Below are 16,638 nucleotides of genomic sequence, written 5' to 3'. Positions count from 1 at the left end.
ACTCAAGTTCATATGCGTGTGAAGGCAGACGAGCGAATACTTTTGGCAATATAGTGTACTTCCATACTGAACAGTACGCGAAAGCAGTACGCGAGAGCAGGTAGTGTGTCTGAATACGTAGTAACCATTAAACAGTACGCGAAAGGTTCACCGGATGACCTACTGCACGAGCGGCCACTTTTGAGTATGCAAACACAGCACACTACGGTCCGATAATCTATCCCATAATTCAACTGGAGCTGCAAAGGCGTTCAAAGCAGTAGAAGAAAGACGGAAAGTTGAGAGTTGGCGGTTTACAAGTGTAAGTAAATTTGTCTGATTTTAAAATGTGACGTCATGCATCATGTGACGTTGGTAAGATGGCGTACGTAGTACATCTGAGGTTGTGTGCATAGTGCACACTGGCGTACTGAAAGATCTTACTGCTTTTCCGGCCGAGCAGTGCACACTTCCTCTAATTTAGTACGTACTGTTTAAGTACTATGACTCGCAGACAGACGTCTGTGTGACGTCTCAAAACTACCCAAACCATCACCTTATCTCAAAGCATCTCTTAGTTGTGGGTGTGGTGATTCCTTATGGAATTCCCCAACCACTCCACCAGGCGTTACTATACTGTACGGCGTAGCCACAGTTAAAAGCACGGCAGCATATGCAGCATATGGGCACTGGAGACATCTCAGAGACAAACACCACCACCATATTACAAATGAGAATCTGGAGTTCATCAAGGCTGACTGGACTGTAACATGCTGGTCAGAGTTATACAGATGTGCTTATATAAATCAGATATTTTTCTTAAATTGGCGAGTATATTCGTGTATATTGGCAGTGATCCCGCGAGGAAGAGTCAGAATTTCCAGAGTCCGAGCGGTTGAACTTGACATTTGCTGCACTTTTGCCAGTCAGTGCAAAATGACCAGAGATGACAAGACCAACCTGGTGGAATAATGGTCAGAGAGAAGACCTTTAGTGCTTATGAGATCCTTGACGAGGCTATGAGGGACAAAATATTGTACATGTCCTTTGTTTCCCATCCTGCATCTGTTCCTTACGTGGCTCCACAGGAGCCCCTGCTGTAGCTCAGTCTCTGTAGTAGCAGGTTCTCCTCTCAGGACTTCACCTCCTCTTGCTCTGCTCCAGCAGAAAGTTCGATGTCAGACAGACCCACTTCCACAGGCAGGATGAGTGATGGGTTTGACTCGCTGATTAGAGGTGGTTGGTGCTCACCTGAAGGGGTGAAAAAGAAAAGTTAAACAAAACCACAACAAAGTCAAGAAACAATGGAGTGATTTTATAAAAAGCAGCTGTATGAAGTTCAAATACGGTGACAACACACTGAATTGTGAATAAAATGTATTAATAGACTACAGGGCTTGTTGTCTAAGCTCACAATCTAACAAGCACTGATTAGTTGGGCCTCACAATTCCCAAACTGCTGGTACAGTTGAAAGTACACAGTTTTATAATGCTGTGGCATTAGGGGTTTTGTATTATAATTTTTTACACTTAAATCCTATTTAAATTGATACAAAATAATAAACTTTGTGTGGCCTAAATGGTAGACTAGGTACCTCACAGTAATATGGGTCCTAAGGACCTGGGATTGACCCTTGTCCTCACTGTTTAAGCATTTTTGCACGCTGTCCTCGTGTTCATGTGGGTTTCCTTCATGCCTGGTTCACACTACACCACTTTTGCCCTGATTTTCATTTGCCGACTGGTCAGCGCTAGATTTGCCGGCTCGGGAGCAACTCGGCGTTCGCTCGGCGATCTAAACTCGGCTCTCAATCGCTATGTGTGAACTGCTTAACAACTGGATCAGAGTGAGATTTCTAGCATGTCAGATATCTGGATCTGAGTTGCCCGACTGGAAATGAGTGCTATGTCGAACAGCCAGTGAGAACGCAAGATACGGCACACACACAAGTTTTACAGTATTTCTGACCTTATCGTTCTCTACAAAACATAATACCCATGCTGCATTACAAAAAATATTTATTAACCTCCAACTCACTACAGGACAATCCCTGCTGTTCGCGTAGCCAAATCCACTCAGATTCGTTTATGTTTCCTATTTGTTTTTACGCTGCACACAAACTTTGATCGCTCGCTACTTGTTGACGTTCATTTTTGGACGTGGTATAATTAAACCTCTCGTCACTTCTCGCGTTTGTTTTCATGACAAAACGTAGTTTGGGAGACCAGAGAAGCTCGTCTGCGATTCCAGTTGGTGATAGATGGTGTAGTGTGAAATCCCCCTATCGTTGATCAGTCATGTAATGTGAAATACACACCGACTTGAAAGAGATTACAAGAGATCCAGTCGTGTAGTGTGAACTGTACAGCAACCTGACGACTTGGAAAGTTGTGTAGTGTGAACTTGGCATTAGGTACTCTAGTTTCCTTCTACATTTAGAAACATTCAGAGGCTGGATTAAACACTTTAAATTGCTTCTGTGTTCCTTCCTTTCTCCCAATGTTTTCAGACGTTGGACTCACTCCAGTCCTGACCGGGATAAATTAATCAGTAAAGATAGAAATAAATAACACTGGAGTCATTTGTCTCAGCTACATGTTTACTGTCATTATATTTTGTCTTTGTGTCTGTGTCACATTCACTCCTACACATCCGCTTATTATGTTAGACTAAAGCAAGAGTTCTGTGATGAGATGTTCCAGGCAAAGGGAAAACCAAAGAACAGATGTTTTTGTTAATGTCACGTACAGTAGCACAGTAACAAATATTTACTAAGAACCGAGAGTTATCTGTGATATAATAGGATAACATGGTTGCTAACTCCAGACAACTTGGTATCAGACTAAACAAAACATGGTGACCAATCTAGGCAAGACTGGGTAGAACAAAAAATAAATACATACAGTGCCATCAGAAAGTATTCACACCCCTTCACTTTTTCCACATTTTGTTACGTTACAGACATATTCGAAATCCGATTTGAGTATAGTTTTCTTTTAAAAAATCTACACGAAATAGCCCATAATGACAAAGTGAAAACATGTTTTCAGACATTTTTGTAAATCTTTTAAAAATGTAAACATTTAAACATAATAGGTACATAAGTATTCACACCCTTTGCTATGACGCTCAAAATTGAGCTCAGGTGCATCCAATTTACACTGATCATCCTTGAGATGCTTCTACAACCTGACTGGAGACCACCTGTGGTAAATTCAGTTGATTGAACATAATTTGGAATGGCCCACACCTGTAACCAATTCACCTGCTTATTTCAAAACATTTGAACTTTTATAGAATAATCTACAAACTATAACCTCTTATTTTGCCTGCCCCAGGTTTTTGGAGTGTGTTGCAGGTATCAAATGAAAAAAAAATAGTTTATTTTTACAAATATAAGCTGGACAGTCAAAACAAAAGTCACAAGATGTCAGGTCATGAGTCTTGTTTTTATTTTATTATAATTCATTAAATGCCCCATCTTTATCGGAATTGGGTTTTTATTCTTTTCTCATTTACAAGTATACACTCAAAAGACATAATAGGTGTACGTTTGATGTGGATATGCTGTATATACTGAAAGTACTGTATATTAAACAGCAAAAACAAGTGGTTGAAAAGTGAAGCACCGTTTCAAAGGAAATAATTTTGCTAGTGAAAGAAAATCTTGCAAAACTGCAGCGTTTCATTAAAACAGCTAAACGATCCCAGCTGCCGTCCAGCTGTCGTCCCTCGTCGCTACTTATGAGTCAACAGCAGCTGAATGAAGCTTAATAAAATATAAAAGGCGTGTGAGCACTGAAGTGGTGGATCAATATTACAGCAGCAGGAGCTCAGATCCAAAGATAAAGATGTGAAAGTTTGTTCATGAGCAACCATGGGAACGGCTTTAATGGTCCTGTTTGGATGCTGAAGCCAAAAGATTACACTTCAGCCCAGCATCAGAGGTAAAACTGCACTGGTGTTCCACCTCCAAATCCAAATCTCTCCGCCCCTCTCTCTCACACAAACATACATACACTGTCCAAATACATACATACATACACACACTGAGTCATACAGACACACACACACACACTGTCCAAATACATACATACATACACACACTGAGTCATACAGACACACACACACACACACACACTCCAAATACATACATACATACAGTGTATCACAAAAGTGAGTACACCCCTCACATTTCTGCAGATATTTAAGTATATCTTTTCATGGGACAACACTGACAAAATGACACTTTGACACAATGAAAAGTAGTCTGTGTGCAGCTTATATAACAGTGTAAATTTATTCTTCCCTCAAAATAACTCAATATACAGCCATTAATGTCTAAACCACCGGCAACAAAAGTGAGTACACCCCTAAGAGACTACACCCCTAAATGTCCAAATTGAGCACTGCTTGTCATTTTCCCTCCAAAATGTCATGTGACTCGTTAGTGTTACTAGGTCTCAGGTGTGCATAGGGAGCAGGTGTGTTCAATTTAGTAGTACAGCTCTCACACTCTCTCATACTGGTCACTGAAAGTTCCAACATGGCACCTCATGGCAAAGAACTCTCTGAGGATCTTAAAAGACGAATTGTTGCGCTACATGAAGATGGCCAAGGCTACAAGAAGATTGCCAACACCCTGAAACTGAGCTGCAGCACAGTGGCCAAGATCATCCAGCGTTTTAAAAGAGCAGGGTCCACTCAGAACAGACCTCGCGTTGGTCGTCCAAAGAAGCTGAGTGCACGTGCTCAGCGTCACATCCAACTGCTGTCTTTGAAAGATAGGCGCAGGAGTGCTGTCAGCATTGCTGCAGAGATTGAAAAGGTGGGGGGTCAGCCTGTCAGTGCTCAGACCATACGCCGCACACTACATCAAATTGGTCTGCATGGCTGTCACCCCAGAAGGAAGCCTCTTCTGAAGTCTCTACACAAGAAAGCCCGCAAACAGTTTGCTGAAGACATGTCAACAAAGGACATGGATTACTGGAACCATGTCCTATGGTCTGATGAGACCAAGATTAATTTGTTTGGTTCAGATGGTCTCAAGCATGTGTGGCGGCAATCAGGTGAGGAGTACAAAGATAAGTGTGTCATGCCTACAGTCAAGCATGGTGGTGGGAATGCCATGGTCTGGGGATGCATGAGTGCAGCAGGTGTTGGGGAGTTACATTTCATTGAGGGACACATGAACTCCAATATGTACTGTGAAATACTGAGCAGAGCATGATCCCCTCCCTCCAGAAACTGGGTCGCAGGGCAGTGTTCCAGCATGATAATGACCCCAAACACACCTCTAAGACGACCACTGCTTTATTGAAGAGGCTGAGGGTAAAGGTGATGGACTGGCCAAGCATGTCTCCAGACCTAAACCCAATAGAACATCTTTGGGGCATCCTCAAGCGGAAGGTGGAGGAGCGCAAAGTCTCGAATATCCGCCAGCTCCGTGATGTCGTCATGGAGGAGTGAAAAAGCATTCCAGTGGCAACCTGTGAAGCTCTGGTAAACTCCATGCCCAGGAGAGTTAAGGCAGTTCTGGGAAATAATGGTGGCCACACAAAATATGACACTTCAGGAACTTTCACTAAGGGGTGTACTCACTTTTGTGAGTAATGGCTGTATATTGAGTTATTTTGAGGGAAGAAAAAATTTACACTGTTATATAAGCTGCACACAGACTACTTTTCATTGTGTCAAAGTGTCATTTTGTCAGTGTTGTCCCATGAAAAGATATACTTAAATATCTGCAGAAATGTGAGGGGTGTACTCACTTTTGTGATACACTGTACATACATACATACATACATACATACACATACACAAACACACAATGTCACACACACAGTGTGACACATACACACCCAGTGTTGCACACACACAGTCATTCATACATACATACACACAGTGTTACACATACACACAGTGTTACACACACAGTCACACATACATACACATAGTTACACATACACACACTCATGGTGCTATACACACACACACACAGTCATACATACACATACAGTGTTACACCTACACACACAGTTTTGCACATACACACACAGTCATACATACATTCACACAGTGTTACATACACAGTGTTACACATACAACCCCCCCCCACACACAGTGTCACACATACGTACACACAGTGTTACACATATACATACAAACACACACACACACACACACACACAGTGTTACACATACACATACACATACATACAAACACACACACCTGCTATGAATTAAAACCTGCTAGAACATTTGTCAATGTCCACAGTCAGATGAGCTTTACATCACTGTGGTGGTTCAAGGCTGTTGTGCAATAAAGAAGCCCCTGCTCCAAAACTGTCAATTCAAAGCTTGTCTTAAATTTGCTGCAAAATTATTTCACACAACCTCAAAATAACCAGGAGATTAAATAAAGAACCCAATTACGACTTTGACCAAAAGGGTTTTGAGGGGTGCTTGCTCTGTCTAACTGAGCTCTCAAGTTTGAATTTCAGCGGTGCTACTGGCCCGGCTGTACAGCTTTCTGCGAGAATACACTGCTGACTGGTGTAAAACAGCCGGTCAGAAGAGATGGGTGCTAGTCAATGACAAAGCTGCAAAGGAATTATAACAGGGAAGTGGATATAAAAAAATTGAAAGGAAAACGGAAGGTTTAGTGAAGAGAGAAACAATGTTTTGTAATGGATAAGCCAGTTAAACGTTTAACAGACCAACTGCTATAGATTTTTCAAACCCCTCATCTATTGATGTTAAACATTCATAAGACAAGCAAAACCAAGATCTGCAAACAAGCCAAGTAGATTTACAACTGGATTCATTTTTTTTCTAAGATGTCTGAAAAAGCAGTTTGTCCACAAGGGAAACAGTGCACTCTTAAGCTCTTATGCAAATCTTATGCAAATCTTATTCAAATTTGTAAACACACACACACACACTGCTTCCCGAACAAATTGAAAAACATTAAAAACCGGTTTCATTTCAGAGGTGCTGCCGACCACTCGGGTATCTGCAATGACACGATTGACTAGTGTCCGAAAGCAGAAGGCTATACCAAGCAGGAGGGTTGTGTCAGGAAGGGCATCTGGGGTCAAAACTGTGCCATCCAGCATAAACAGTATGTAGAATAGAAATAGAACACCTTTATTTGTCATATATACATATACACGTGTACGCTTGTTTGGAAGCTGGGGTCAGAGCACGGGGTCAGCCATTGTACAGCGCCCCCGGAGCAGAGAAGGTTTGGGGTCTTGCTCAAGGGCCCAACAGTGGCTGAATTATATTTTAAAAATAAATAAAAAAAGATGACAAACTGAAGAAATGTCAGGAAATTGGAGTGACTAGGAAAAGAATACGCTATTGGCATTTGTGTTAAATAGATAATAAATAACACACTACAGGATTTGCCTACGAAGCTCTAGGAAAGTGGTTTTGAGTAGAGTCCAGGTGTTTGCGATGTTGATTGCTCACACAATCTATATATTTTAACTTGTTATTCATTACACTTAATAAAAATGTATAACTAGGTGCACTGAAGTGTCTTAATGTTCAAAGGCTGCATGACGCAGGCCACAACTGGTTAAGGTATTCCTAAAATTACTCTGGCTTTGAGTCTAAAAGACTTTGAAAGCAGAAATTATGTTAAACGAGGGCCAGGAAACAAAATGTTTTCATAATAGAAAAGAATGTGCTGAAGTTAATAAATTATCAAGTGTGTATGAACTCACTCTTACAAAATCCCAGCTGTGCCCGGTCAGTCAGCCCGGTTTTAACAGGGCCATAAAGGCACCATTCACCCTCTCTGGCACAGTGTGTTCCAGCTCGGAGTGGAACATTGGCATGACTGACAGGAAATGGACCAGCCTAAGGTAAATGCTCAACAAGCATCCCCCTGTACAGGAGCACAGACTGGCTTACTTTGCTTAACATCATGCAAAGTGAAAAATATTTTTCAGAAAGAAAACACATAAGTGGACACTAAAACAAAAACTGTTGTTACTGAGGGTTTGTTCAGACAAATAAAAGCAGAGTGATTTGAAGAGCGAAGGCAGAGGAGCTCACTAGAGCAGTGCTTGATCAGACGAGGCAACCGACTCAATGTAGAAAACTTTATATGACGGATCTTCAAAAAGTTTCCACACTTTTATATTTTAGTTGGAAACGGTGAGGGTGGGAGGAGCAGTAATCGGTCGTGTCTGAGAGACTGAGAGACGCTTATAGTCCGGATTTAGCTCCATCTGATTACCACCTTATTGGACGCTCAATGAAGCTTTAAGGGGAAGAAGATTTTCATGTGATGATGTGAAAGCAGCGCTGCATCAGTGGCTACACACTCAACCAAAAACATTTCTTGCTGATGGCATTAAAAAGTTGTACGACGCTGAGAAAATGCATCAGATAGTGATTATGTAGAAAAGTGAAGAACCCTCGTATATGCAGAGTACTCGATTTGGTTGCCTGAATTTAGTTTGGGATTAGAAATGGCCTTTCTAAGCTTTGGGGAAAAAATTAAACCTGTTGACGTCAATCCATCATGGGACCTTGGCCACTTCAACATTCTACTACTCCACCCTTGATGTGTTAACTGGGAAAACTTATTTTATTTAATTTGAATTAGATTTGTATTGGTCTCAATCATCAATCAAGCCTTATTTATTTAGATATACAGTCAGTTGAAAAAGGGTGCACGGTGGCTCAGTGGGTAGCACTGCTACCTCACAGCAAGAAGGTCCTGGGTTCGATCCCCAGGCGGGGCGGTCCGGGTCCTTTCTGTCTGGAGTTTGCATGTTCTCCCCGTGTCTGCGTGGGTTTCCTCCGGGAGCTCCGGTTTCCTCCCACAGTCCAAAAACATGCAGTCAGGCTAATCGGAGACACTGAATTGCTCTATAGGTGAATGGGTGTGACACCGTCCAGGGTGTTACTGTGTGCCTTGAGCCCATTGAAAAGCTGGGATAGGCTCCAGCACCCCCCCGTGACCCTAATTGGATAAGCGGTTAAGATAGTGAGTGAGTGAGTAAGTCAGTTGAAAAATTACATTTTTAAATAAAAACTTAGGCATAAAACCTAAAATGCTAAGTCATGGCTAAACGGCTACCATAAATACAAATGTGCTCAGTGGCAAATCCTCCGTACAGGATGGGTGTATACAAATGTAGGTGACCGTTAACCAGTATATCCGGATGATGAGAGTTGACAGTGCTGGATTATGTGGTATGTGGTACTCACTGATGGACATGTGATGGCCCTCTTCAAGCTGTGTGAGAGATTCTGGCTCGTGGTAAAGCTGTGGTAGGCCATCCAGCGCCATGGAGCTCTCACTCACAGTTACTTCACTGGCCCCCGTCACAGCATTGGTGGGAGGGCTGGCCAGGGACAGCTCGTAGTCAGGGGGGACATCATCAGAGCAGTCTGCGTTTGGCTGCAAAAGCATAACCAACAAAAGTGGTAAATCAATCGTGTTGTAAAATACAAATTCCTCATTCATTCATTTAAAGTAACCACTTCATTCTGTAAGGGCGCATTCACATAAGAAACGTTTTGCAGTTGAGTGGTGCAGTAAAACGTCATCAAAGTGCGAATATGAGACAAATCTGCATTTGTGTGGAATAACCATCAAATCCAGTCTGAAAGCTCCACATGTATCTGTGTTTATCTGGAGTATATCCTCCTGTTTCACTTTTAAACTTGTGTTACAGCTCAGGGTTCTCAGAATCAGCTTTTCTGAGAAAGTCTAAAACACTTATCGTTAAAAAAGGCTTAATGTGGTTTCATGTACAGTCCCTGACAGAAGTTCTGTCGCTTATCCATGTTGTGGAAACAAAAGCTTATAACCTGACTTTAAATTCATCCATTGGTTTTAGAAATGACTCATATGAAAGCTGAAACCCTCCCAAATGAGGTTTAATTTACGAAAATAAATTTGCTTCACTGCAGAAATATTGATCATTTAATGAACACAGAAAGGTCAGATTTTGGCAAGACAAAAGTTTTGTCGCCTTGTCATATAATGCACCCAATCCTAGTTTACAGCCTCACCTGTGCTCACTAATTGATCGGTTAATTAGTGGGTGTGTATAAACAGAACCCCAGCACCCCAGACCTTCACTTGAACTGCAACTTCACCTCTGACAACATGCCAAAAATCCACCCTGCGACCAAAGCCTTGATTATCAAGAGGCTGAAGACCAGATCCACTGCAGAGGTGGCTGGCACCTTTAATGTGTCTCAGTGTCAAGTACAAAGAATTAAAAAAAGATTTGAAGAGACTGGAGATGTTTTTGACAAGCCCAGGTCCGGCAGACCCCGCAAGACAACTGCTAAGGAGGAACGTTTGTTGGTTAGAAAATCCAAAGCCAGCCTCTCTTCCACTGCAGCAGAGCTCCACCAGGCCTGGTCACCTCAAGTCCCTGTGTCAACTAGAACAGTTTGTAGGATTCTGTCTCGAAATGGCCTCCATGGTCGAATCAGTGCCCAGAAGCCAGCACTAAACAAAAGGCAATTAAAAAACATGTGGCATTTGCCAAGGCAAAATGGATGCTAAACGGATGGACCCTGGAAAAGTGGCAGAAGGTGGATTTCTCAGATGAATCTTCAGTTGAATTACACCACAGCCGCCGCAAATACTGCAGGAGACCTACTGGAGCCCGTATGGATCCAAGATTCACCCAGAAAACTGTTAAGTTTGGTGGTGGAAAGATCATGGTCTGGGGTTACATTCAGTATGGGGGTGTGCGAAACATTTGCAAGGTGGAAGGCAATATCAATAGCCTAAATATCAAGAAGTATTAGCTACCTCTTACATTCCCAATCATAAAAGGGGTCAAATTTTGCAGCAGGATGATGCTCCATCTCATACAGTGTATCACAAAAGTGAGTACACCCCTCACATTTCTGCAAATATTTCATTATATCTTTTCATGGGACAACACTATAGACATGAAACTTGGATATAACTTAGAGTAGTCAGTGTACAGCTTGTATAGCAGTGTAGATTTACTGTCTTCTGAAAATAACTCAACACACAGCCATTAATGTCTAAATAGCTGGCAACATAAGTGAGTACACCCCACAGTGAACATGTCCAAATTGTGCCCAAATGTGTCGTTGTCCCTCCCTGGTGTCATGTGTCAAGGTCCCAGGTGTAAATGGGGAGCAGGGCTGTTAAATTTGGTGTTTTGGGTACAATTTTCTCATACTGGCCACTGGATATTCAACATGGCACCTCATGGCAAAGAACTCTCTGAGGATGTGAGAAATAGAATTGTTGCTCTCCACAAAGATGGCCTGGGCTATAAGAAGATTGCTAACACCCTGAAACTGAGCTACAGCATGGTGGCCAAGGTCATACAGCGGTTTTCCAGGACAGGTTCCACTCGGAACAGGCTTCGCCAGGGTCGACCAAAGAAGTCGAGTCCACGTGTTCGGCGTCATATCCAGAGGTTGGCTTTAAAAAATAGACACATGAGTGCTGCCAGCATTGCTGCAGAGGTTGAAGACGTGGGAGGTCAGCCTGTCAGTGCTCAGACCATACGCCGCACACTGCATCAACTCGGTCTGCATGGTCGTCATCCCAGAAGGAAGCTGACGCACAAGAAAGCCAGCAAACAGTTTGCTGAAGACAAGCAGTCCAAGAACATGGATTACTGGAATGCCCTGTGGTCTGACGAGACCAAGATAAACTTGTTTGGCTCAGATGGTGTCCAGCATGTGTGGCGGCGCCCTGGTGAGAAGTACCAAGACAACTGTATCTTGCCTACAGTCAAGCATGGTGGTGGTAGCATCATGGTCTTGGGCTGCATGAGTGTTGCTGGCACTGGGGAGCTGCAGTTCACTGAGGGAAACATGAATTCCAACATGTACTGTGACATTCTGAAACAGAGCATGATCCCCTCCCTTCGAAAACTGGGCCTCATGGCAGTTTTCCAACAGGATAACGACCCCAAATACAACCTCCAAGATGACAACTGCCTTGCTGAGGAAGCTGAAGGTAAAGGTGATGGACTAAACCCAATTGAGCACCTGTGGCGCATCCTCAAGTGGAAGGTGGAGGAGTTCAAGGTGTCTAACATCCACCAGCTCCGTGATGTCATCATGGAGGAGTGGAAGAGGATTCCAGTAGCAACCTGTGCAGCTCTGGTGAATTCCATGCCCAGGAGGGTTAAGGCAGTGCTGGATAATAATGGTGGTCACACAAAATATTGACACTTTGGGCACAATTTGGACATGTTCACTGTGGGGTGTACTCACTTATGTTGCCAGCCATTTAGACATTAATGGCTGTGTGTTGAGTTATTTTCAGAAGACAGTAAATCTACACTGCTATACAAGTTGTACACTGACTACTCTAAGTTATATCCAAGTTTCATGTCTATAGTGTTGTCCCATGAAAAGATATAATGAAATATTTGCAGAAATGTGAGGGGTGTACTCACTTTTGTGATACACTGTACATCCATCTCTACATCAAAGTTCCTCAAGGCGAAGAAGATCAAGGTGCTCCAGGACTGGCCAGCCCAGTCACCAGACATGAACATCATTGAGCATGTTTGGGGTAGGATGAAAGAGGAAGCTTGGAAGAAAAAACCAAAGAATCTTGATGAACTCTAGGAGGGATGTAAGACTGCATTCTTTGCTATTCCTGATGACTTCATCAATAAATTGTATGAATCATTGTCGAACCGCATGGATGCAGTCCTTAAAGCTCATGGAAGTCACACAAAATATTAAATATGGCTCTAATAGCACCACAACTTCATTCACCAATGTTATGAAACATATCTTTGTATTTGAAGTAAATTATTTGTTTGATTTTCACATTACTTTCTGTGGGCGACAAAACTTTTGTCTTGCCAAAATCTGACCTTTCTGTGTTCATTAAATGATCAATATTTCTGCAGTGAAGCAAATTTATTTTCGTAAATTAAACCTCATTTGGGAGGGTTTCAGCTTTCATATGAGTCATTTCTAAAACCAATGGATGAATTTAAAGTCAGGTTATAAGCTTTTGTTTCCACAACATGGATAAGCGACAGAACTTCTGTCAGGGACTGTATTAAAGGAATGACACAGGAGCACTAAACTTCCGTTAATTATTACTGCTCATAAGTTCTTTCCACTATTAAAATGACTTGCTTGTTGTTTTAATACAATAAGTCACGTTAAGCTTTGTTCATGTTCACCACTAAGCTGTAAATGCGGTCTTACCGGGATGCCGAGCGCTTTAAGGATGTTCATCTTGCACATGGGACAGGTTCTGTGGTCCTGCAGCCACGGATCCACGCAGATTTTATGAAACACATGCCTAAAAAATACAAAAGAATTATTTGCTTGTCTGGAATAAACGTCAAATCCACTCTACTAGGCAGTTATTACCAAGAAAAAAATGTGTGTGATCCCACAGGTCTCCCCACCACACAACAAGATGCCGAGTCAGAGACTTTATTTACCCCAAAACACAGGATTATCAAAAATCACCCTCCACCAATCGTGTCTGTATGTACTTGACAGGCCATTAGCACCACTGGGGATTTGAACCAGGGAATCCCAGCAGTAGTGGTCTAGCATAATTCACTGCTACACCACCCAAGCACCATTAATATAATGAATCATTTTTAAACTAATCGTATTTACTTATTTACATTGTTTTTATTTTGTTACTAGATCTTATGCATCTGTGTGCGTACTTGTTTAGATAAATACTAAAATTAATATACTGTATAGTAATACTTTTAACTGATCTACATTCTACTACTTCCTCCTCATTGTGCTAACTGGGAAAACTTATTTTATTTTTATTTGAATTAGATTTGCACTTGCCTCAGTCAGCTTTACTTTGTTTAAATACAGCCAGTTGAAGATAGGTTTCAGATTTGTGGATTTGGTGTTTCATCAATAATTGAATGGGAATTTTACGGAGATCTGTGGCATAATGTGTGAAATCTTAGGTGATGCATATTAGTTAAGAACTTAAGTTGTTAGTTAGTAATTTATTCTGTAACGTTTTGAAATATTGGTAATAAAGCACTGGAGGCCTAAAGGTGCCCCGGTTTTTCGAGGATATTGGGTGTGTTCGAAAAGCTAGTGTGCTGTCTACATAGGCAGCGTTTTACGTCATCCTGTGTGCGCTCCCGAGAAGGAGGCTGTTCGAAATCCTAGATGCCTTAAAATCCACACTTCTGAGGCATCTTATTATTTCAATGTTATTTTGGCTCAAGAACGAGTGAGCATCCGACGCTGCCTTAGTGATCAAGACAATCCCAGCATTCATGGCTGACGGGGCGGAGAAACGAATGGAGTTATTTTCAAACGTAAATAAAATATTACTGATTTTTAACTTGTATAAACTTGTATCGAGTGTTTTTATTTGCAAGTTCGGGCTTGTCAGGAAATTTAACCGTTATCGGTACATGAAGGGAGATGTTATTGATGTTAGCGTGCTGTGCTACCTCAATTTATTGGTTTTAATGGCGAGATGCTAAATGCTAAACGCGAAATGCTAAACCCGATGGAATCGCTGTCTAAGTAGTGCGTTCGAATAACCTGCCTTTTAAGTCACTAACTTATTAGAATCCTCTCTACTAAGTCAGCTGCCTATGTAGACATTAAGACAGCAAGGCAGCTCCCTAGGTTTTCGAACACACCCATTGAGTCTGTATGCATTACAGCCTTCTAATCTGATTAAGCTATTGATACAGGATTTGTTTTCTTTTTAAGACTGTCATTTAGTACAGGTAGTAGTAGTTTTGTTTAGAAGCCAAGCATTTTGAGTGATATTCTTTAACAATACATGCCTATATAAGCATGGACTTATATCCTTTGGTAGAAGTTTAGGTCAGTCAGATGATTTCATGTCAAACTGAGTATATGTTCTCATGATTACTGTGTGTTTGGTTTTCATGGTGGAATTAGAGAGAAGCCTTCAAATAAACCAGTAAGAAGAAAACCACTTGTGTCTGCCTGTGCTTTGAGGGAATTACACTATACACAAAGCTGTTCATTATGTCAGAGAATATGAACCAGCTGTATAAGACATGGTGAGTTGTTTAAAACATGGTTGTTCATGCTTACCGACATGGCAGTACCCTCACGACGTCATTGGCCTTGTATCCTTCAATGCACACGGCACAGTTGTCAAACTCTGACTCCGTTTCCTAGAAACAAGGGCCATGGAGGCAATAATGAGAATATGTGTGTGTGTGTGTGTGTGTGTGTGTGTGTGTGTGTGTGTGTGTGTGTGTGTGTGTGTGTGTGTGTATCTGTTTGTTTTGGCTAATGGAGATTTCCCAGAAATTGAGAAGGACAGGACAGAGGTGCAATAAAAAAGGCATGAACCATGACTAATGAGAATAAATGCCACCCAGGCGGTAGCTGCAGCTCTTTTGACAGGAAGAATAGAGTGCAAGAATGACTGCAGTACAACATTAGCTAGAATAAACTCTGGTACAAAACTCAATTACTACATTTATTATAATCAAATTATCTGATTTATGTTCAAGTTGATGTATAAAATTTATATTTTTTTATTCAAAGATTTTGCAATGCATTCTATCATTCAATTATATAAAAATTACATGTGGATCAGCCTCAGTCAGTCATCAACAATCCAAATAAGGTTTATACACTGATCAGCCATAACATTAAAACCACCTCCTTGTTTCTACACTCACTGTCCATTTTATCAGCTCCACTTACCATATAGAAGCACTTTGTAGATCTACAATTACTGACTGTAATCCATCAGTTTCTCTACATACTTTTTAGCCTGCTTTCATGCTGTTCTTCAATGGTCAGGACCCCACAGGACCACCACAGAGCAGGTATTATTTAGGTGGTGGATCATTCTCAGCACTGCAGTGACACTGACATGGTGGTGGTGTGTTAGTGTGTGTTGTGCTGGTATGAGTGGATATGACACAGCAGCACTGATGGAGTTTTTAAACACCTCACTGTCCCTGCTGGACTGAGAATAGTCCACCAACCAAAAATATCCAGCCAACAGCGCCCCGTGGGCAGCGTCCTGTGACCACTGATTAATCTAGAAGATGACCAACTCAAACAGCAGCAATAGATGAGCGATCGTCTCTGACTTTACAGCTACAAGGTGGACCAACTAGGTAGGAGTGTCTAATAGAGTGGACACGGTATTTAAAAACTCCAGCAGCGCTGCTGTGTCTGATCCACTCATACCAGCACAACACACACTAACACACCACCACCATGTCAGTGTCACTGAGAATCATCCACCACCTAAATAATACCTATTCTGTGGGGGTCCTGACCATTGAAGAACAGAGTAAAAGTAGGTTAAAAATGTATGTAGAGAAACAGATGGACTACAGTCAGTAATTGTAGAACTACAAAGTGCTTCTATATGGTAAGTGGAGCTAATAAAATGGACAGTGTGTGTAGAAACCAGGAGGTGGTTTTAATGTTTAATGTACACTGATAAGCCAAAAGCACATGCCTAAGATGCTGATGCTGTAAAAGCAGCTCTGATTCACTGATACATGAATGCACTAGGGTATTACCGGTAGGTCCTAAAACTTCAGTACATGTTACAGTCAGTGATGGCATAGTTACCTTTAAAAAGTAACTTAGTTACTTTATTGATTACTTGATTTTAAAAGTAACTAAGTTAGATTACAAGTTACTTT

General features: G+C 41.6%; 1 protein-coding gene across 1 annotated transcript in view; it reads right to left on the bottom strand.

The window, feature by feature from the left end:
• Positions 1-816: 816 nt before the first annotated feature.
• rnf150a (ring finger protein 150a) overlaps positions 817-16,638 on the bottom strand; it is a 32,522-nt gene continuing 16,700 nt past the window's right edge. Inside the window, exons 4-7 of the mRNA XM_062996235.1 lie at positions 15,053-15,135; positions 13,190-13,286; positions 9,212-9,404; positions 817-1,230 (exon numbers count right to left, since the gene is read on the bottom strand). Of these exons, the coding sequence (XP_062852305.1) occupies positions 1,112-1,230; positions 9,212-9,404; positions 13,190-13,286; positions 15,053-15,135 (492 nt within the window). The 3' untranslated portion in view covers positions 817-1,111. The remainder of the gene's footprint in view (positions 1,231-9,211; positions 9,405-13,189; positions 13,287-15,052; positions 15,136-16,638) is intronic.

Source organism: Trichomycterus rosablanca, chromosome 5 (genome assembly GCF_030014385.1).
Source record: "Trichomycterus rosablanca isolate fTriRos1 chromosome 5, fTriRos1.hap1, whole genome shotgun sequence".
NCBI lineage: Eukaryota > Metazoa > Chordata > Actinopteri > Siluriformes > Trichomycteridae > Trichomycterus > Trichomycterus rosablanca.
This window is presented reverse-complemented; position numbering and strand designations above follow the sequence as displayed.